Source organism: Parambassis ranga, chromosome 1 (assembly GCF_900634625.1).
Source record: "Parambassis ranga chromosome 1, fParRan2.1, whole genome shotgun sequence".
NCBI lineage: Eukaryota > Metazoa > Chordata > Actinopteri > Ambassidae > Parambassis > Parambassis ranga.
This window is the reverse complement of record NC_041022.1, coordinates 1,019,875-1,038,113: the sequence shown is the minus strand read 5'-3', so window position 1 is coordinate 1,038,113 and position 18,239 is coordinate 1,019,875. Positions and strand designations below refer to the sequence as shown.

The window sequence follows — 18,239 nt, the reverse complement described above, 5'->3', positions numbered from 1 at the left end:
GAATGTAACTTTGGGCAAAATGAGGATGTGCAAAATGTAGATTGTCTTAGTGATAGGTGTTCTTGCAAATTATGCATTTGTTTAGAATTTGTTGGTGACTCACAAACACAAGAAAATAAGCTGCTAGCAACTGATCCCCGGCTGCCATTCTGAGATCACCAGTTGTTTTTGTATTTAGCCCAGTCTTTTATGTGTAAATTATATCATAGCAGTCACTGTGGTTTAAGTGTTTGTGGGTGCAGTAGTGTTATTGCTAGCTGATCATACCTTTCTCTGTAATTAGGTGTGTTTGACTAAGGGTCTGAAAGCACAAGGCAATGTGGAAGACTGGCTATGTAAGGTGGAGGAGGCCATGTTTTCCTCTCTGCTTCACCTCAGCAAGGCAGCCATTGCAGACAACCAGGTGAAATCAAGGGAGGACTGGGTGGTGGCTGGACATCCATCACAGGTATATACATACATAAATATGTTTTTTAAATAGAAACAGAAGCAGAAAGGTTAGTTGTTGTTACATTTTTGGCAATTATGTAAAGACAACATTTCATCTTGTGTGCACTAGGTTGTGCTGACTATCTCTCAGATGATGTGGTGCCGGGACTTGGATGCCTGCCTGGTGGGAGACAATGACCACTTTGCTGCTTTGCAGGAATTTGAACCTACAAACTTTAAGGTAAACTATTATTTAATTATCTTACTGCTTTGTCTGGTTTTAACTTTATAAAACAAAGTTTGTTTTTAAATTCCAGAGGTTGAATGCTTGCAGCATTAGTACGAGGACATCTCCCTGCTTTGTATCGAAATATCATAACTGCCCTAATTACCATGACGCTCATGCCAGAGACATTGTCACAGATCTTGTCCGGCAACAGGTACAATAGTGCAACACCACCAAGCAGCTTATATAGTTAAATGGTGTTTGTTTTTCAGGTTGACAGCCAGAGCAACTTTGAGTGGCAGAGGCAGCGATGTTATTACTGGGATATGGAACTGGAAAACTGCGTGGCTCTGTCCACATATATTTATGGAAATGAATATCTGGGAGCCTGTCCTAGGCTGGTTTTCACACCACTCATGGTAACACAGGATATAATATTAAAGTTATGCTTGCACACAGACTTACAGGCTGATCAGTAGTAGTGACGATGTACACTAACAAAATCAAAGTATGTTTTACTCACAGTGTGAGCTACAGCTACATACCCAGATTTACACATTTGAGATGAGTTACATGCTGTTAAAGTCAATGATACATGTGTGTTACATGTGTGTAGAATCACTGAATGTGCTTCCACTATGGCAGACAGAGATGTTCTATAGGAAAGTATAAACATTAGCCTATAGAATGTATGCAAAGATGGTTGTGTAATTGTGTAACATGTTGTGTTTTACAGTTTTGTAGACACATGCATTAACCTCTCTCTTTGGTTCTGCCTTGGTTCTGCCTGGTGTGCAGGAGGTTGCTACCTGTGTCTGATGGGAGCTCTCCAGCTGGAGGTGCTCCAGCTGGGCCAGCAGGGACAGGAAAGTTTGTTTTTCATTTAGCACACAGTAACGCATGGATCTCTCTCTTTCTCACTTAAATCTTATTTAGTACGCTGTAATTATTTATTTAGTTGAGCTCTACTACCACAGCGTGTTTGCTGAATTTACAGCACCTACAGATGCATGCCTCAGTCTGGCTGCATGTATCAGGTGATTCCATTAGATGGCACTGTAACAACAGCAATGAGCTACAGCACTGCACAGTTAAGTGCAACCACAACATCACCTACCTGTGGTTTTTGTGTAAGGTGGCTCTTTAAGCAGAAACATGCTTCACTCAGTATCACATCTTTTGTGAGTGATATTAATTTCTAGTATTTTTTTTTCCACATGCTTTTATTTATTATTTATTTCCACTCAAGGGATTGATCAGATCTGTAAAACACAATAATCAGTTGACACACATCAGATGTTAGGATTACATCTTGAAGTCACCACCTTCAATTAGATTTATGATATATCTATTCTGTAAGTTCCAAAACTTTAGATTGGACCTTCGCCCTTGAAACACTCTTTGCATTCAGTTTTAAAGTTAAACAGGGCTTTGTCTTGCAGTGCAGGCAGGTTGGAGTCAGTACCGCTTAAAGCACATGCTGACAAGAGAGGTGGAAAGCCATTCTCTCTCTGTCTGCGGTAGTTGGTTTTAACTAGAAGACTCCTGAAGTGTATTAGAGTTGAGAAGGACTTTGATTTAGCAAAGCTGGAGCGACAGCCCCAATTTTTTTAGGCTTTTTTCAGATTGAGCTCCTCTTTGGCATACCAATTTTGTCTGTAACATTTGGCCATTTTGTATGATGCAAATGATTAATTTTGTAAAAATTAGAAAATAACGCACCTAACACAACATCAGGAAATATACTAAAAATGATTCTGTGAAACACTGCCTTCTCGCTACAAACAGTAGAACATGATCTTCTTACCTTATTAAAAACATACCATAATATATTGATATTAGGTTATTTTAAATATGATGTGGTTACTCTGCTTTTATTCTTACATTTCTTTCTCACAGATGATGGGACGCTTCTTCAGTGGGCTTGCTCAGTCAGGAGCTTGGTGTTGTTTTGTTGAATTTAACCGAATCAACATTGAAGTGTTGTCCGTCATTGTTCAGCAGCTTAGAACCATACGAAACACTAAAACTGCTAAGGTACGCATTCACATACAAAAAGACACACCACCATAAAGGAACTGTTTAGCATTTTGTTCTATCGTAGTAGAGGTCTAACTAACACTCACTGAAGAACCCTTACAGATACCAAGAGTCAGTCACTCGATGATTGGACCGTTGGTTTCCTTGTGATTATAGCCTTCTGTAATTACATATAATTACATCACTCTAGTATACACAAACAAGATCATCTCTCTCCTATGCAGCTATCAAGGTTTCAGTTTGAAGGCCGGGAGATCAAGCTGGTTATGACATGTGCTCCATTCATGCTGTGCTGGAAGAACAGAACTGTATTTAGGCCAATAGCCATGATGGTGCCACATTATGCTCTTATTGCAGAGGTGTGTATAGACGTGATTGTACATTTATCTACATAATAAATGCTTGTTGCTTTGTCTTGAATTTAATAACATCTGTGTCTCTGTATGGCTCTGTCCAGGTGATTTTGTACTCAGAAGGATTTGAGTCCAGTAAGACCCTGGCAAGGAAGATGACCCAGATGTACAAGCTGTGCTCGGAGCGGCTGTCCCAGCAGGACCACTATGACTTTGGCATGCAAGCTGTCAAGTCTGTTCTAGTCATGGCAGGGTAAGACCATGACACACATGTGCACTAATGACACACGTGTGCATTCAGACAAACATTTACCTTTTCAGGAATGACCCAAAGGGACCACACCAACACATGCGCCTTTTATATTCAGCATTAGAATATACTGGACTGTAACAGATTGTGGATGTTGAAAAGGACATTGTCTACTGTGCAGACAATACTTTAGACCAGAAGGGTAAGAGCTCTAGACATCTTTGTCTCTATGGCAAATAAAAGGGTATAAGCACTTGTTTTACAAGGTCTAACACAGTCATCCCTCATAGAAATGAATGGTAAATTGTGTGAGGAGATGAAAGACCTAGTGCAGTTGTTCCTGGTTTGAATGGATGTTCTTGACCATATGTAGTGAAAATCGTGGGTTGTGATCATTATTAGCAAAAGCCCAGGGAACTGCTGTAATTGGCTTGAGATTCATTGTCTGTCTTTGACTAGATATTGCTCCTGTGAGCCTGCTCGTTCCACACTAAGCACACATTCATTATCTCCCACTCTAATGACACTAATGTTTTTTACTCTACTTTTACAATCCAATGGAGCCAGCTTGTTGTGAAGATCGGTTTGTTTAGTATTAAATTATCAGCGCACATTTGCTGCTTATTATCTTTATTACATCTATATTTGGAAGAAGGCTGTTTTTCATTACATCATTTTGCTATGATAGCTCTAATGTTCCTGTATCGCTAATATTTATTTCAATGAATTCACCTTTTATTTTTATTTTACTTGAAGTCTTATTATCACAAATTTTTCTGTGGTATGTCCAAGATAACATGAACAACACTGTTGCACAGTGATATACTGTACACATCAAGGTTAACCAGAAATGTATGTAATCAAATTTGTGTCCTTAGGTCACTAAAGAGAGACAACCCTGACCTCAGTGAGGATGATGTCCTCATCAGAGCTTTGAGGGATTCAAACCTACCAAAGTTTCTCACTGATGATGCTGTGCTCTTTGGGTAAGCCTGTACAACATATCACAGACACACACAGTTGTCCCAGCTTGTTAATTACATATTTAATAATGTCTTTCAAGCTAAGTCTTACTAGTCAGAGGTGTAATGCTTTTTGTGTTTTTACATTTTTGTGACATGTCTTTGTGTGTATGTGTTGCTGCAAATTACACTCATTCCTCTCCCAGGGGTGTCCTATCAGATCTGTTCCCTGGTGTGTGAATCCCTGAGCACGACTATGGTGTGCTGCATTCCACCATCCTGGAGTCTCTGGTTAAGCGGAACCTTCATCCGCTCTCGAGTATGACAAAGAAGGTATGACCAAGATCATAGGAAAACAAAGCAGGTCATGCACACAAGGCATGCTGTTTAATCCTTATCAGCTTTAACATATACTTTAGTACAACAAAGAATCATCAGTATGATCATGGTGTTTAAGGTTCATTCACCATATTCTTTGTGTGACTATTCAATGTTTTTCTGAGGGAAAAAAGCTCACGTTCAAAACAAGTCCACCTTCTCTCTTTTCCTGCTGCCAGGTTTATGAGACCCGCTGGTGCGGCATGGTGTCATGTTAGTGGGGCCAACTGGTGGAGGAAAGACCACTGTCTACAGACACTCTGGAGACCCTCCACTGCTCAGGACACCAGGCTACTAACCCTTCTATCAGCCAGTCAAGACCTATGTGCTCAACCCAAAATCTGTGTCAGGACCGGGGTTATTACTATGTCTTGTGGACGTCTTTATTCCAATACCGATTTGTTTTTGATGCCACCCTCTCAGGTTGTGTGCTGGATGACAACAAGGTGCTCTGTTTGGCCAATAGCGAGCGTATCAAACTTACTCCCTCTATACATATGGTGTTTGAGGTTAGAGCTGAAACATAGTAAATGTGAATGAATATGAACCTAGGGGGTAATCATACCATTTTAAAACTCATTGATTGTGTTTTTTAGGTGCAAGACTTGGCTGTAGCATCTCCAGCCACATTCAGCCGCTGTGGTTTACGTTGATCCTTGATGAATTCAAGTGGATGCCCTATGTGCGAACATGGGTCAGTGGACCAGGAGACAAGGTAGTACATCCAATGTCTCTAAATAACGTTTTTTTTTCTGTGTATTTAAAAGGGCCATATGTTGTTACATATGAACAATATTGCTCCTTAATTTTCAAGCAATATAGTATGTTGATATCTGTTGTTTTCAGGGTTCTGTGTACTTTTTGCTGTCTCAGAGCAAAGTTCTTCATCTTTCCCCATATTTTATGTGGTAGTCGTGAGAACAACTGTGCATACTGAAGTGTGTGTGCACTTGTACATAATGTACTCTTCCAGTAGAACTTCAGCATCAGCATAAACTTTGATGACAGCACATCACATCAAAGTTTATAGCTTGCAACATTAGCCCTGAGCCTTTCGAGGTGACTAAACAGCACAGCAAGAGTGGGTCATCACTCCTATCAACTTTTAACTCTGTCTGTTGTGAATCTCTCTCTGTCTCCATATCTAACTCGCTGAGGCTCTTTTCTTTGCTGACAGTTTGTTTATCTTATGATTTATTTGTTGCTTTTGTGTGTCTCTGATTGTTGAATAACCTCTCCACTTGAGCTACTTCAATCGGGTTTTCAACTGTTGTTTATTGGTTGGGATTCTTGCTTATGTAGAAAAAAACTTTTATTATGTTTCAGCTACTTTGTAGAGTAGTCAGAATTAGAGTTTTTAATTAATTTTAATTTAAGCTATTTTAATGGAGAAACTAATTAGTAATTAGTGTATCTTTATTAGAGCCGAGCACCGACATGCCCCAAAACTCACCAAAACTTGGTAGAAATATTTGGTTCGCCCGAAAAGTTTTGAAATTTGCTGACTTTTGAAACACACATGGGAAAATGGCTCTCCCCTAAATTGAAATTTGGCACACATATGTATCACCCCAAGACACAAAAAAGTCTCTTGGACCCCCCCCACCCCTCCAAACCCAACAGGAAGTCAGCCATTTTGAATTTTATGGTGATTTTTGGCGATTTCTGACCCTCCTTCAAACCTTTTCATGCCTTGCATACTTCATCCAATTGAGCTGAAATTCACTGTGTCCACTCAGGACACCATAGGGAATAGACGCATTCCAAAACTCCTTCAAAAGTGTTACGGTGCGGCGGGGGCGTGGCCTCAAAGTTGACCATTCGCCATTACAAAGGAACTGGCTCTATTTTCTGCAGTACCACCAACATACTTCATGCCATGTGGACAAAATCTTACAGTACTGAACAGTTATATATGCTAAAAGGATGATACTGTCATAGCGCCACCTGACAACAGGACAACAGGAACTTTCTCTTGTAAACATGTGTTTGTTGTACGTCTCTGGAAATGAGAGGAAATGAGAGCATAGGACAGAAGAGTATAGGAGATGAGCGCATAGGAGAGGATGGCCCTGCGTAAGGTGTGCGAGGTCCCGCAATGCTGCTTGCATGTGACTCCTCTTTATAATACTGCATGCTAGTGGTGTATGTACCGGTTTTTACCACCGTTCAAGATTTTAGAAAATACGCTTATTTGTTTTTTTGGATAAGATGAAAGCTATCGTGGTAAGGCCAGATTATGATAAAGTATATAATATGCTAAAACTGCTAGTTTGGATTTATCTGTACCTCAGTGATGGATAAAGATTTTACACAGGTCCTTGTGTAACGCCACTCTCCTACCTACATTCATCTGTCAATCTCCCTACACTTTCTGCTCTCTCCCTAGCTTCCAGTCTTGGTGCGCACTTATCTGCTGGAGCTGTTTGAAGAGTATGTGGAAAATGGTCTACAGTTTGTAGTGAAGCATTGCACCCAGGCTATTCGCCAGGTGGACATCAGTAAAGTCACCACTCTGTGCTCACTGCTGGAGGCACTGCTGCTGGGCAACGGAGGGCCAGACCTCAATATGGTATGATACATGAAACGCAAGACTCAGCTCTCATTTTAGTCCAGAGTTTCGTTTCTGACAGCATTTGCACTGCTGGCATTTTTGCAAAGCATGTTGAGATGGCAAAAGCCTAAATTTACAAATGAATGAAGCCATTACTTACTTACTGACTGCCCCGTTTGTATATGCTTTTGTCTTCAGGTGACAGAGTGTGCTTTGCCAGACATATTTTGCTACCTGTGGGCAGTTGGGGGCAACCCGACCAGTTCTCACTGGGATTCTTTTGACACCTTTCTCAAAGGGCAGTTTGAAAACAACAGCGATGCTAAGGTATATTCCAATAGGTAAAGATGGATTAGCTGCATGACACTTTCATTACACTGACAACAACCCAAAATCATAATTTACCAACCACCATGAACCATATTTGTGTTTCATGCTGGTTGGTACATTATCCCTGCTGAGAGTCATGTGCATTTCAACTGTATTTGCTGGTTGCAGCATGAAATACATGAAAAAGGCCTGAAGGTTACACTGTATATCAAAGTACTGGGTTTATCTAGCTGAAGCACAGCTAATCTTAAAGAGGATTCTGGTATCAGTAGCTCAATTAAAAAGGCTCTTGGAAATACATCTTAGAGGTACATTTAGTGAAAAACAAGAAATATATTTTTATTTCTACCTGGCTTGATTGCTGTATGTTTAATTAAGATATGGAATATAGAGAATAGTCTGTGATGTTTGACTTGCAGGCAATAGTGCCATTTCATGAATGTTGATAAATGTGTATATTTGTGTGTTTAGCATGAAATAATGTCAGAGCAGCAAAGTCACAGCTGTGAAGCTTGAGGAAAACATAAACTTCACACACTGATGAGCATGCAGACACACACACATCTGTAACGGGAGGTTTAGGAAAAGAAATGTGCCAGACAAATTGAAATGAATTCAAAAAAGCATTAAGAAACTTCCAAAGCACGACTACACAACAAAAACTAGTTACCAAAAGCATCCATCAGTTTTACAGGGTAGCAAAGACTCTCAGGCCTTCATCTAGCTCCTCCTTTAGCTCAGAGGCCATTGCATAGAATTTTGTGTGTTTACATGCATGTGAACTAATATGTACTCATTTGTGGTTTGCAGCTCCCCCAAGACCCCCTGTGGGGTGTGTACATGAACTTTAATTACAAGTGTCTGGCGCCATGGGTCCCCACCACAGATACTGTCCGCTATGGCTACCGAACGGAGAGTCTTCTGTCTGTGCACCGTGGTGACACTGGAGTGGGGGAGGTAAAGCTGCATACTGCATTAGATCTTCATTTCAGATGGATGTAGCGACAGAGGCCCTTCAGGAAAGAAAAATATATTCTAACATTTTTTGGAACTTATTAATCATTAGAATTTATCTGTGTCTTTTACACAGTCTGTTGTGGCGCGGGGCCTTCTTAACAGTATCCAGGAAAATGCAGGATACCTTCTAGTCTATATCAACTTCTCTGCTCAGACCTCCTCCACTTTGGTTCCTGCCCCTCTCTCTGCAGGTGCTCCTGGTAACAAGAAGCTAGTGCTCTTTGTGGATGACCTGAAAATGCCTAAGCTGGACAGTTATGGTTCTCAGCCCCCTATCGAACTCTTGCTTCAGTTCCAGGACTTTTCTGGCTTCTATGACAGAAACAAGTTCTTCTGGAAGGAGATCCAGGTATGCAGATAAAATGAGCTACAGTCTGGTAATAATGATGGGCATGGGTCTAATTTTGTGCTTCAATGTAATGTGTAAAGTGTTCTTTTTTCTAACATGTTATTGTCCCAGTGCACACAGATTGTTCATATAAAAAAAACATTCATTTTGGGAAATGGACTTCTTTACTGTCTTATAGAGAGCCAGCTGTCAATGGTAACAGGACTTTGGACATGCTACATGTCATAAATGTGCTCAGCGGGGCACAGCAGGCCTGCAAATAGGACTGTGTTTGCAAAGCTAGGAAACAACACAAACAAATCTAGTCTGAGTGTTTCATCCAGTTTCTTTGTGCAAAGTTAGGTTTAAATGCTTGACACAGAGATGAAATTGATATTGATGTTCTCATCTAACTTCGTGGAAGACTGCAAACATCCGTATTTCCTAAGATGTCAGAGTGCCTTTTAATGTTTTAGAATTGTTTGATTGTTTTTTTCTGTTAAGTGAAAAAGTGTAGATATAGCTCTTTAGTTTTTGTTTTTCCTCCGTCAGCATGAACTTAATTTGTCCTAGTTGGTGTTGTAATGAAGTCTGTCCATTCATGTAGGAGACCCATTCATCTTGTGTGCTGCGTGTTAACATTGTTGGTGAGTATTTGTGTTCAGCATTTCTAAAAAGTTGGCTGTATTAACCTGTGCTATGCACACACACACTTTAGACTGTACTTGGTGTTTGTAGGCAGTGGTGCACACAATGTTAGGGTTTACATAAGCAATTCATTCAGGAGAATCGATAGTTCTGTACGTGATTAATCTTGCTTGATACAGTGCAATGGACAGACTAGGTCATACACATTCAAACAGCATACGCCATGCACAGTGTACTCACACCTGTGCAAAATAATCAGTGTTTAATTGGGGAAGAAGGTGCTGTGTGGGGCTATGTGGAGGGGGGGGGGTGTCTATAACCTTTCTAGTCACCTATTAAGTCCATCCTATTTATCATTTGGGTAACACTTTATTTGAATGGGTGTGCATAAGGCTGACATGACGCTGCCATAATCATGACATGACACCTGTCATGAACATCAATGAATGCTTATGACAGGTGTCAATCGGTAAATTATGTCACTTTTGATGCAAAGTTGACATTGTTTCAGATGTCTTTGTTATGACAACTTGACATTAACCAAGACAACATAACCTGTCATAAATATGACATAGCAGACCTAATTGTCAAACTGTAAGAAATATTGTTTTATATCTTTAACATGACATTAAGCTATCATATATGGTTGCTTTTGATATTGGCTGTCATGACACCATTATAATTGTGTCATGAATCTTGTCCTTTCCATTAAGATGTCATTAAGTATAATTACAACGTCAAATCAGTTTATAACAGTGTCATGACTGTTTTCTGTGAATTCAAGTAAAGTGGAACAATTTTGCATTTTCATTAAGTTATTAAGTGTAATTACAAGGTCAAATCAGTTTATAACAGTGTCATGACTGTTTTCTGTGAATTCAAGTAAAGTGGAACAATTTTGCACTTTTCATTAAGATGTCATTAAGTGTAATTACAAGGTCAAATCAGTTTATAACAGTGTCATGACTGTTTTCTGTGAATTCAAGTAAAGTGGAACAATTTTGCACTTTTCATTAAGATGTCTAAGTGCACTACACTATCAAATAACCGAAATGCCTTAACAAAAACAAAACACAAGTCAAGAGATAGTTTTCCTTGCTGTATTTGAACACAAACATTTGAACAAAAGGAACTGTTGTTACATAAACAGTGTCATTTAACATCAACATAAATGAACACTCTTAAGTGTATTTATACACTATTGGGAGGAGTTTTCCACTTTTTTTCTTTGCTGTGATAAATTCAGCCATCTCCTGTGTTATAGCTCCCCTGCAACGCTCTGCAAATGCAGACATCTTCTCATTAGCTTCATCTCATGGAAGCAGGTCCTTGAAGGTGTCTGGAAATGTGATCGCTAGTTCAGCAATCACAGCTGTGTTGCGGTCGACGTTAATTTTGGCGAAGGCCTTTTTCATGGATCCATGCTAATTGAATATGGACAGGACATTCTTGTAGCGGCGGATAACTCCATCCGTTGTGGTCACTGGTCACAAAAACAAACAAAAAAGGCATCTTAATTCAGACATGCATTGGCATTGCTGATTGGGCACCCTAAAGGTACTGTAATACTATCAAATGAGAAATAATCCCACTTATCCTACTGCTGGTTTAATGTGCATCCTCCTTCTAGGCTTGTTCTATTAGATTTAGCTCCTTTCGTACCTGCCTCTGTAGCTAGCAATAGTTGCCATGACCAGCATGGAAGAAGGATGCCCAACAAGTAATGTCCTCGCTTACCTGCCTCTGAAGCTGTACAAAACATAACCACCTTGCACTGTGAACCTAATGGTACAGTAAGTAGATTTTTTCTTATTTGTTTCACAGGTTAAATATCTAACAAAACCAGATTAGAGCACATAATAACCTGCGGAGAATTAAAAAGCTGTACATCTCTCTGTAATTGCTGAGTAATTGCTTTTATAACAAATATGAGGGCAGTTAAGTAATCGTCAACTTTACAGTTGAAAAGCATTTGATCAAAAAGATGATCAATGCCTGAACCGGCTATGAGAATCAGGGTGTTTTTTGGACTTCTTGGTCTTCTTTTTCTTTTTCTTCTTTTCCTCTTCTTCTGAGGATGATGAGAAGCTGGAGTCTGAGGAAGGACAGGGGGATGTCGAGGTTGAAGATGAAGCAGGTTCCAGAGCAGTCTTTCCAGAGCCTGTGAGGAGGGGGGTGGGGGGAGATGGACAAGTATAAGAAAACAAAGTGTATAAGAAAACAAAGCTCAAAAATCTAAGAATATACTTTTTTCAGTGCAGTTCAATGCACTCTTAGTACTGAAAGGGCTTGTGAAAATAGTTTTTCCAATCAACTGGACATTCCAGGTGTTACAACGATGAAATTATTATCATTAATTGTTTATTATACGCTATCCTTGCACTCTGCTACTGAAAACCCAGCCTATTTAAATTTCTCCTCCACAAGTACTGCAAGTACAAGTACAGTACTGCATAAATAATATTAATTGTAGGGCATTTGTACCTTTCCCAGTAGATGCAGGTGTGTTGGTGGCTCCCTTAATTTGGGAAAGTAAGAAGTCCTTGTCATTTTTTAGATCCCTGTTGGCCTCCTCCAGGTACTTAATGCGGTCCTCAAGGTGTTCAATCTTCTGCCGATCCATCTTATTTTGTTCTTTCAGTTTGGCCAACTCCAATGCCCCTGTTGGAGACACTGCAACAGGGGCAGCGATCATTCTATTAAATATTTATTACTTTAGTCAGTGACCAAATGACCATAAATGACCAATTGACTATAAATAAGTAAAGTGAACACAGATTAGAAATCTGCTGCAGACGTAGCTAGTTCAAGTGACAGACTTAAAAGTTACAGCCAAAACTTAATTTCAAGACTTGTAGGTGAATGTAGTAAAAAAATATATATTAAAAGAATAACAAGACTCACTCTGTTTTTTCGGGGAATATTTGACTGGCTTCTTTTTCTTATATCTTCGAATAGGGACCTCTGTCTCATCTTCTGTCTGTTCCTTGTTCATCTCCTCCTCTACTTCCTTAGCTTCCTCAGCCTTCATCACCCCATGTGCCCTTTTGCTGAGACGAGTATCCATCTAGCAACAGTTGTGTGAAGCAAAGAACACAAGCACCATGTAAAGACAGCTAACATTACATTATTTAAGGTAACTTTGGCAAATGCAATATTGCAGTTGTATAGAATTAGCAAGATGAAAATTGGAGGGAATACTACTCATGTTATAACCGGCTGCCTTGACTTTACCTAAAACAGCAAAGACTGACATAAATGTTATTCAGTCTCCCCCAAATAAAATCCAAATGTTACATGTTTCCCTTTAGCTTAGCTTACCTCAGATGGCAAACTTTGAGGGTACTTTGTTTCCTTGGTGTTGTTTCCTTTTTTACATTGCACAGTTGCACTCCTGTCTGTGTTGATCGATAACTGTCTCTGGACGGTCAGGTGATGGTGACGCTATCGCTTACGCGCGCATTCCAGCAATGAGGAAGAAGTGACGTACTCCCTGATGTTGCTTCCACTGCGACACACGCGACATGTGACCGGACCAGTTGTCAATGCAATGGCACTAATGGAAGGACTTCTAAAAAATATTAGGCTTTCAGATACAAAGAAGAACAGAAGAAGAACAGTTAGATGGATGCAGAAACATGGTATCCTGAGGAGAACGATGAAGTGCGCTAAATGCAATCGTTGCATGCACCTGGTGACATGTCACGTCAAGGATGGGCTGTGGTGGTAAGCAGAAGCTAACTCTTACTTGCTAATTTAGCTATTATAGTTTGGTAAGAGAAGTTATTAGCCATCAAGGTGGACAACATAGCAGGAAGTAGAAAACGTTTGGGCATTATCTTACTGTAACATTATAAAACTTTTGGAAACCTCTATAGTATATTCTAGTTATAACATGTATAACATGCTGTTTGATATTTTATATGGGGTAGCCTACTTCTCAGCATTTTGCCTTCTTTTTCTTAGGGTCTGTAAGCATCATAAAAGTTCCCCACGGTCTGTACGCAATGGCTCAATATTCAACAAGTCTCACAATACTTTGATAAAATGGCTGGAGTTCATGCACAGGTACAATATTCAAATATTAAAGAAATAAAATGTTAGTAATATATTTAGCAGTGTGATTTATAGATATATTTGATGTAGGATTCCTTACTTGTAACTCAGTGTGTCTAATTCTTAGCACTGGAGCTATTTATGTCCTAAAAAATAACTATAATTATAAAACACCTACACTCAAAAGCCACTACATTAGGCACACTTGTGCAATCTAATGCAGTCCAATACAACAGCTCTTACATAAATTAAATAGATTTTTGGTGACAATGTCAAAAAAGTGAAAATTCTAGTTTATTGAGGATACAGCGGATGAGTGAATGTACTTGATAGGCTAGACAACACTTGTACAAATTTACACTACCATTCTAAAGTTTGGGGTCAGTTGGAAATGTCTTTATTTTTATAAAAAAAAACATAGATAACATTAAAGTAATCAGACATACAGTCTAGACATTGTTAATGTGGTAAATGACTATTCTAGTTTTAATGGAATATATACAAAAATTTTCCAGCAACCATCACTCCTGTGTTCTAATGGTTCATTGTGTTAGCTAATTGTGTTAAAAAGGCTAATTGATTATTAGAAAACTCCTGTGAAATTATGTTAGCACAGCAGAACTGTTATGCTGATCAGAGAAGCTGTAGAACTGGCCTGGTGACCCCAAACTTTTGAACGGTAGTGTATATATGCAAATGTATATGTGCAATATACTGTGCAGAGATATCTAGTCTTGTGTTACATAGTACAGTTTAATTTTAGTTTCATGTCAGCACAATTCAATGACAAGATAATATGCCATTTGGGTTTCTTAATTTTTTTTTCTTTCTTCAGGTTTGCACAAGGTTTGCGGTTGAAGCAACTTGACATGATCACTGAGGGGATAGCTGCAAGCTCCAGGACATTAACAAGAATGGCAAAAGTACTCAGAAAGGTTGTCACATCACATACTGGTCTCTAATTATAAGTACTATAATTAATTAAGTTAAATATATGTTTGTTGGATATAACATTGCTACACAATACACACACTCAGTGACACATGCAATGCATATACTGTACATTGCAAAGCACAAACCTTATTTCTAAACGTGTGCATACATATTTGTCAAATTCCATACTAAGACTTGATGTTTTAATTCTACATTTGAAGGTTTGCATCGCTGCCCTCAAGTGACTGAGGAAAAGAGGAATGAGGATTGGTGGTCGTCATTGTTTTGTTGTTATCGACGAGAGCAAATTTGCCCACAAGCAAAAGGTCAGCTGTATATCTGTTCTATGTTTAGATCAAGATTATTATGGCAAGGGGCAGTGGTGCATTAAAGATGGTTAACATTGACATAGTGTCTATGAGTTGAATGACATGAGGAATCAGGCAGTTGATTGAATAAGCTTTACATGTGGATTGTGCAGCACACCCTCTTGCCTTGCTATAGTGCCTGTGGCAAGGACACAATTAAAAAATGTGATATAGCCCAAACCTTATTAAAATATTTGTCATTTCTTTTTTACTTTCAGTACCATCGTGGTTGATGCGGCAACACTTGGCACCGTGAGCGGCAGTGGGTCTTTGGGATGCTGGAGGTTGATGGGAATTCTAGAAGACCCATTCTGAGACTTGATCGCACAAGGCAAACCCTTATAGGCAAAATTAGACGCCATATCAGACCCAGAACATCCATCCTCACTGATGAGTGGCGTGCCTACAAGGGGCAACTTGCAAAGTATGGATATGGTCAGTATTCTGTATGCCATAAAAAAAACTTTGTTAACCAGGAGACTGGTGCTCATACTCAACATATTGAGCGTGCATGGCAAAACTACAAGCTGGAAGTATGGCGCCATAGAGGTAATCGTACTCCTGAGTCACTGAAGATTCATCTCAAGATGATAGAGTGGCACCACTGGTTAGGTGTACGCCATTACAATGGTGTCTTGGGCAGACTTTTCCATGATGTAAAAAAACAAATCAAGTGAACATCAAATCTGACTCTGTGCACTGTCTGCTGGCATCTGTCCTGTCTGTCCTGTTGACAGACTTTTCCTTAGGGCACCTATATTGTTCACAATTTCTCTTCTGACTAAATTCTTGCTTGTGTTGCATGAACTCTCAGATATAGGTTGCTTTAAATAAAATTATCTGCTCTGGAACCCTCTGCTTGTGGACAAATAACTTAACAGTTCCTTTTGTTCAAATGTTTGTGTTCAAATACAGCAAGGAAAACTATCTCTTGACTTGTGTATTGTTTTTGTTGAGGCATTTCGGTTATTTGATAGTGTAGTGCACTTCTTAGACATCTTAATGAAAAGTGCAAAATTGTTCCACTTTACTTGAATTCACAGAAAACAGTCATGACACTGTTATAAGCTGATTTGACCTTGTAATTACACTTAATGACATCTTAATGAAAATGCAAAATTCCACTTTACTTGAATTCACAGAAAACAGTCATGACACTGTTATAAACTGATTTGACCTTGTAATTACACTTAATGACATCTTAATGAAAAGTGCAAAATTGTTCCACTTTACTTGAAGTCACAGAAAACAGTCATGACACTGTTATAAACTGATTTGACCTTGTAATTACACTTAATGACATCTTAATGAAAATGCAAAATTGTTCCACTTTACTTGAATTCACAGAAAACAGTCATGACACTGTTATAAACTGATTTGACCTTGTAATTACACTTAATGACATCTTAATGAAAATGCAAAATTGTTCCACTTTACTTGAATTCACAGAAAACAGTCATGACACTGTTATAAACTGATTTGACGTTGTAATTACGCTTAATGACATCTTAATGAAAAGGACAAGATTCATGACACAATTATAATGGTGTCATGACAGCCAATATCAAAAGCAACCATATATGATAGCTTAATGTCATGTTAAAGATATAAAACAATATTTCTTACAGTTTGACAATTAGGTCTGCTATGTCATATTTATGACAGGTTATGTTGTCTTGGTTAATGTCAAGTTGTCATAACAAAGACATCTGAAACAATGTTAACTTTGCATCAAAAGTGACATAATTTACCGATTGACACCTTATGACAACTGTCATAAGCATTCATTGATGTTCATGACAGGTGTCATGTCATGATTATGGCAGCGTTATGTCAGCCTTATGCACACCCATTCAAATAAAGTGTTACCATCATTTGTTAGTAGCGAAGCAAAAAACCTGAAACTCTTCGTGACATGTATAAGAAGTTCAGGAGTAGTTAAGTGCTGCATGAGACAGCTAAGTAAAGTGTATTTCCAGTCTTGCAGCTGCTGACATTACTGTAACCGTTTGTAATGCCCCACTAATATTTACTGTATCTTAAAGACAGTAGAAATGACCTATTCCACAGTGATAGAATACCATGCTTCAAAAAAGAGACACTGTTTACCGCCTGAACATTCTGATGGGAGATGTTCACATTTTCTTACTTTATAATTCAACAATCTCTCCCCCATTTATGTTGCTCTTTCTGTGCTCCAGGGAATGACCATTGCAGCAGCATGTGCTCCTCCGGGAGGGGGGCGCAACCCTGTGACCCCCAGATTCATTCGCCACTTCAGCATGCTGTGTCTGCCAACACCCTCGGAACACAGCCTCAAGCAGATCTTCAAAGTAAGGAGCCACACTCTGACACACATACATACAGATTCACAGACACATGCTGTATACAATGAATTGTTTCCCTCAGTGGGTTGTCACATGTGCTGTTATCAGAGTGTTGAACATACAGAATACAGAATCCTACATTTATTGTTTCCCAGATCTCATGTTGATTGTTAAATGACTGCTTTAAACTCAGTGCTTAAAGCTATAAATTAAATGTAATGTTGAAAAAGGTCATTCATCTTAAATCTTCTAGGCTGATGCATTTGTTTTGATAATATTTCACTTTTGCCCACTTCATCTCTGTGCCCCTACATTTAACCCCTATTATTGCTATTGATTTTCCATATATCCCTCTTTGTCTTCCCCATTAAAATCTCTTGTACCTTCCAAACCTCCTCCAGGCCATCCTTTGCGGTTTCCTGAGTGAGTTTTCCCAGGCAGTGAGGGACTGTGCTGAACAGATTGTGAATGCAGCTGTGGACATTTACAACTGTTTGAGTGTGGATCTGCTGCCCGCACCAGCTAAGTCCCACTAGGTCTTCAATCTCCGGGACCTATCCAAATTTGTCGAAGGTGAGATATGAGCATACATACTGTACACACACATAGGTTACATTTCTTTCTTAGGATCACCCATTAACTGTTCCCCTTCAATAAAAATGCTACATGTTAATGACTCCAAGGTGGAGGTGATGATTTGAAACTGTACTGCAAACCAGAGATTGTGAACCTGGGTTTTAAACTGGATCCTGAATTAAAGCTTGAAAGCCAAATTCAATCCGTTGTTAGATCAAGCTTCTTTCACCGACGGCAGCTAGCTAAGATAAAGCACTTAACTTAAACTAAACTGCATGCCTTTGTAACCACCCGGCTGGATTACTGTAATGCACTATATTTTGGGGTGAGTCAGTCATCTATCTCTCGAATGCAGCTTGTGCAAAATGCAGCTGCACGTCTTTTAACTGGCACACATAAATATGAGCCCCAGTTTTATCTTCCCTTCACTGGCTTCCTGTTCATTTTAGGATCCATTTTAAACT

At 39.1% G+C, this 18,239-nt stretch overlaps 1 protein-coding gene and 1 pseudogene across 1 annotated transcript; one reads left to right on the top strand and one right to left on the bottom strand.

Annotated features, from left to right (window-relative positions):
• The window catches only part of LOC114445048 (dynein heavy chain 6, axonemal-like), a 42,405-nt pseudogene that overhangs the window by 5,275 nt on the left and 18,891 nt on the right, over positions 1-18,239 (top strand).
• On the bottom strand, positions 10,782-12,974 carry LOC114442163 (uncharacterized protein DDB_G0280579-like). Its single transcript, XM_028415496.1, has 4 exons — positions 12,837-12,974; positions 12,420-12,582; positions 12,000-12,188; positions 10,782-11,676 (listed from the first exon to the last, which is right to left on the bottom strand). Exons 2-4 carry the CDS (start codon positions 12,580-12,582, stop codon positions 11,504-11,506), a joined length of 525 nt encoding a protein of 174 aa, XP_028271297.1. The 5' UTR covers positions 12,837-12,974; the 3' UTR covers positions 10,782-11,503.

What these genes read in the sequence shown, in the direction of transcription:
- LOC114442163 (XM_028415496.1), bottom strand. Translation starts at nt 12,582, where the DNA reads ATGGATACTCGTCTCAGCAAAAGGGCACATGGGGTGATGAAGGCTGAG. An exon ending in ATATTCCCCGAAAAAACAGA is followed by an intron (nt 12,189 to 12,419) that starts GTGAGTCTTGTT and finishes CCCCTGTTGCAG; the next exon opens with TGTCTCCAACAGGGGCATTG. An exon ending in ACCTGCATCTACTGGGAAAG is followed by an intron (nt 11,677 to 11,999) that starts GTACAAATGCCC and finishes CCCTCCTCACAG; the next exon opens with GCTCTGGAAAGACTGCTCTG.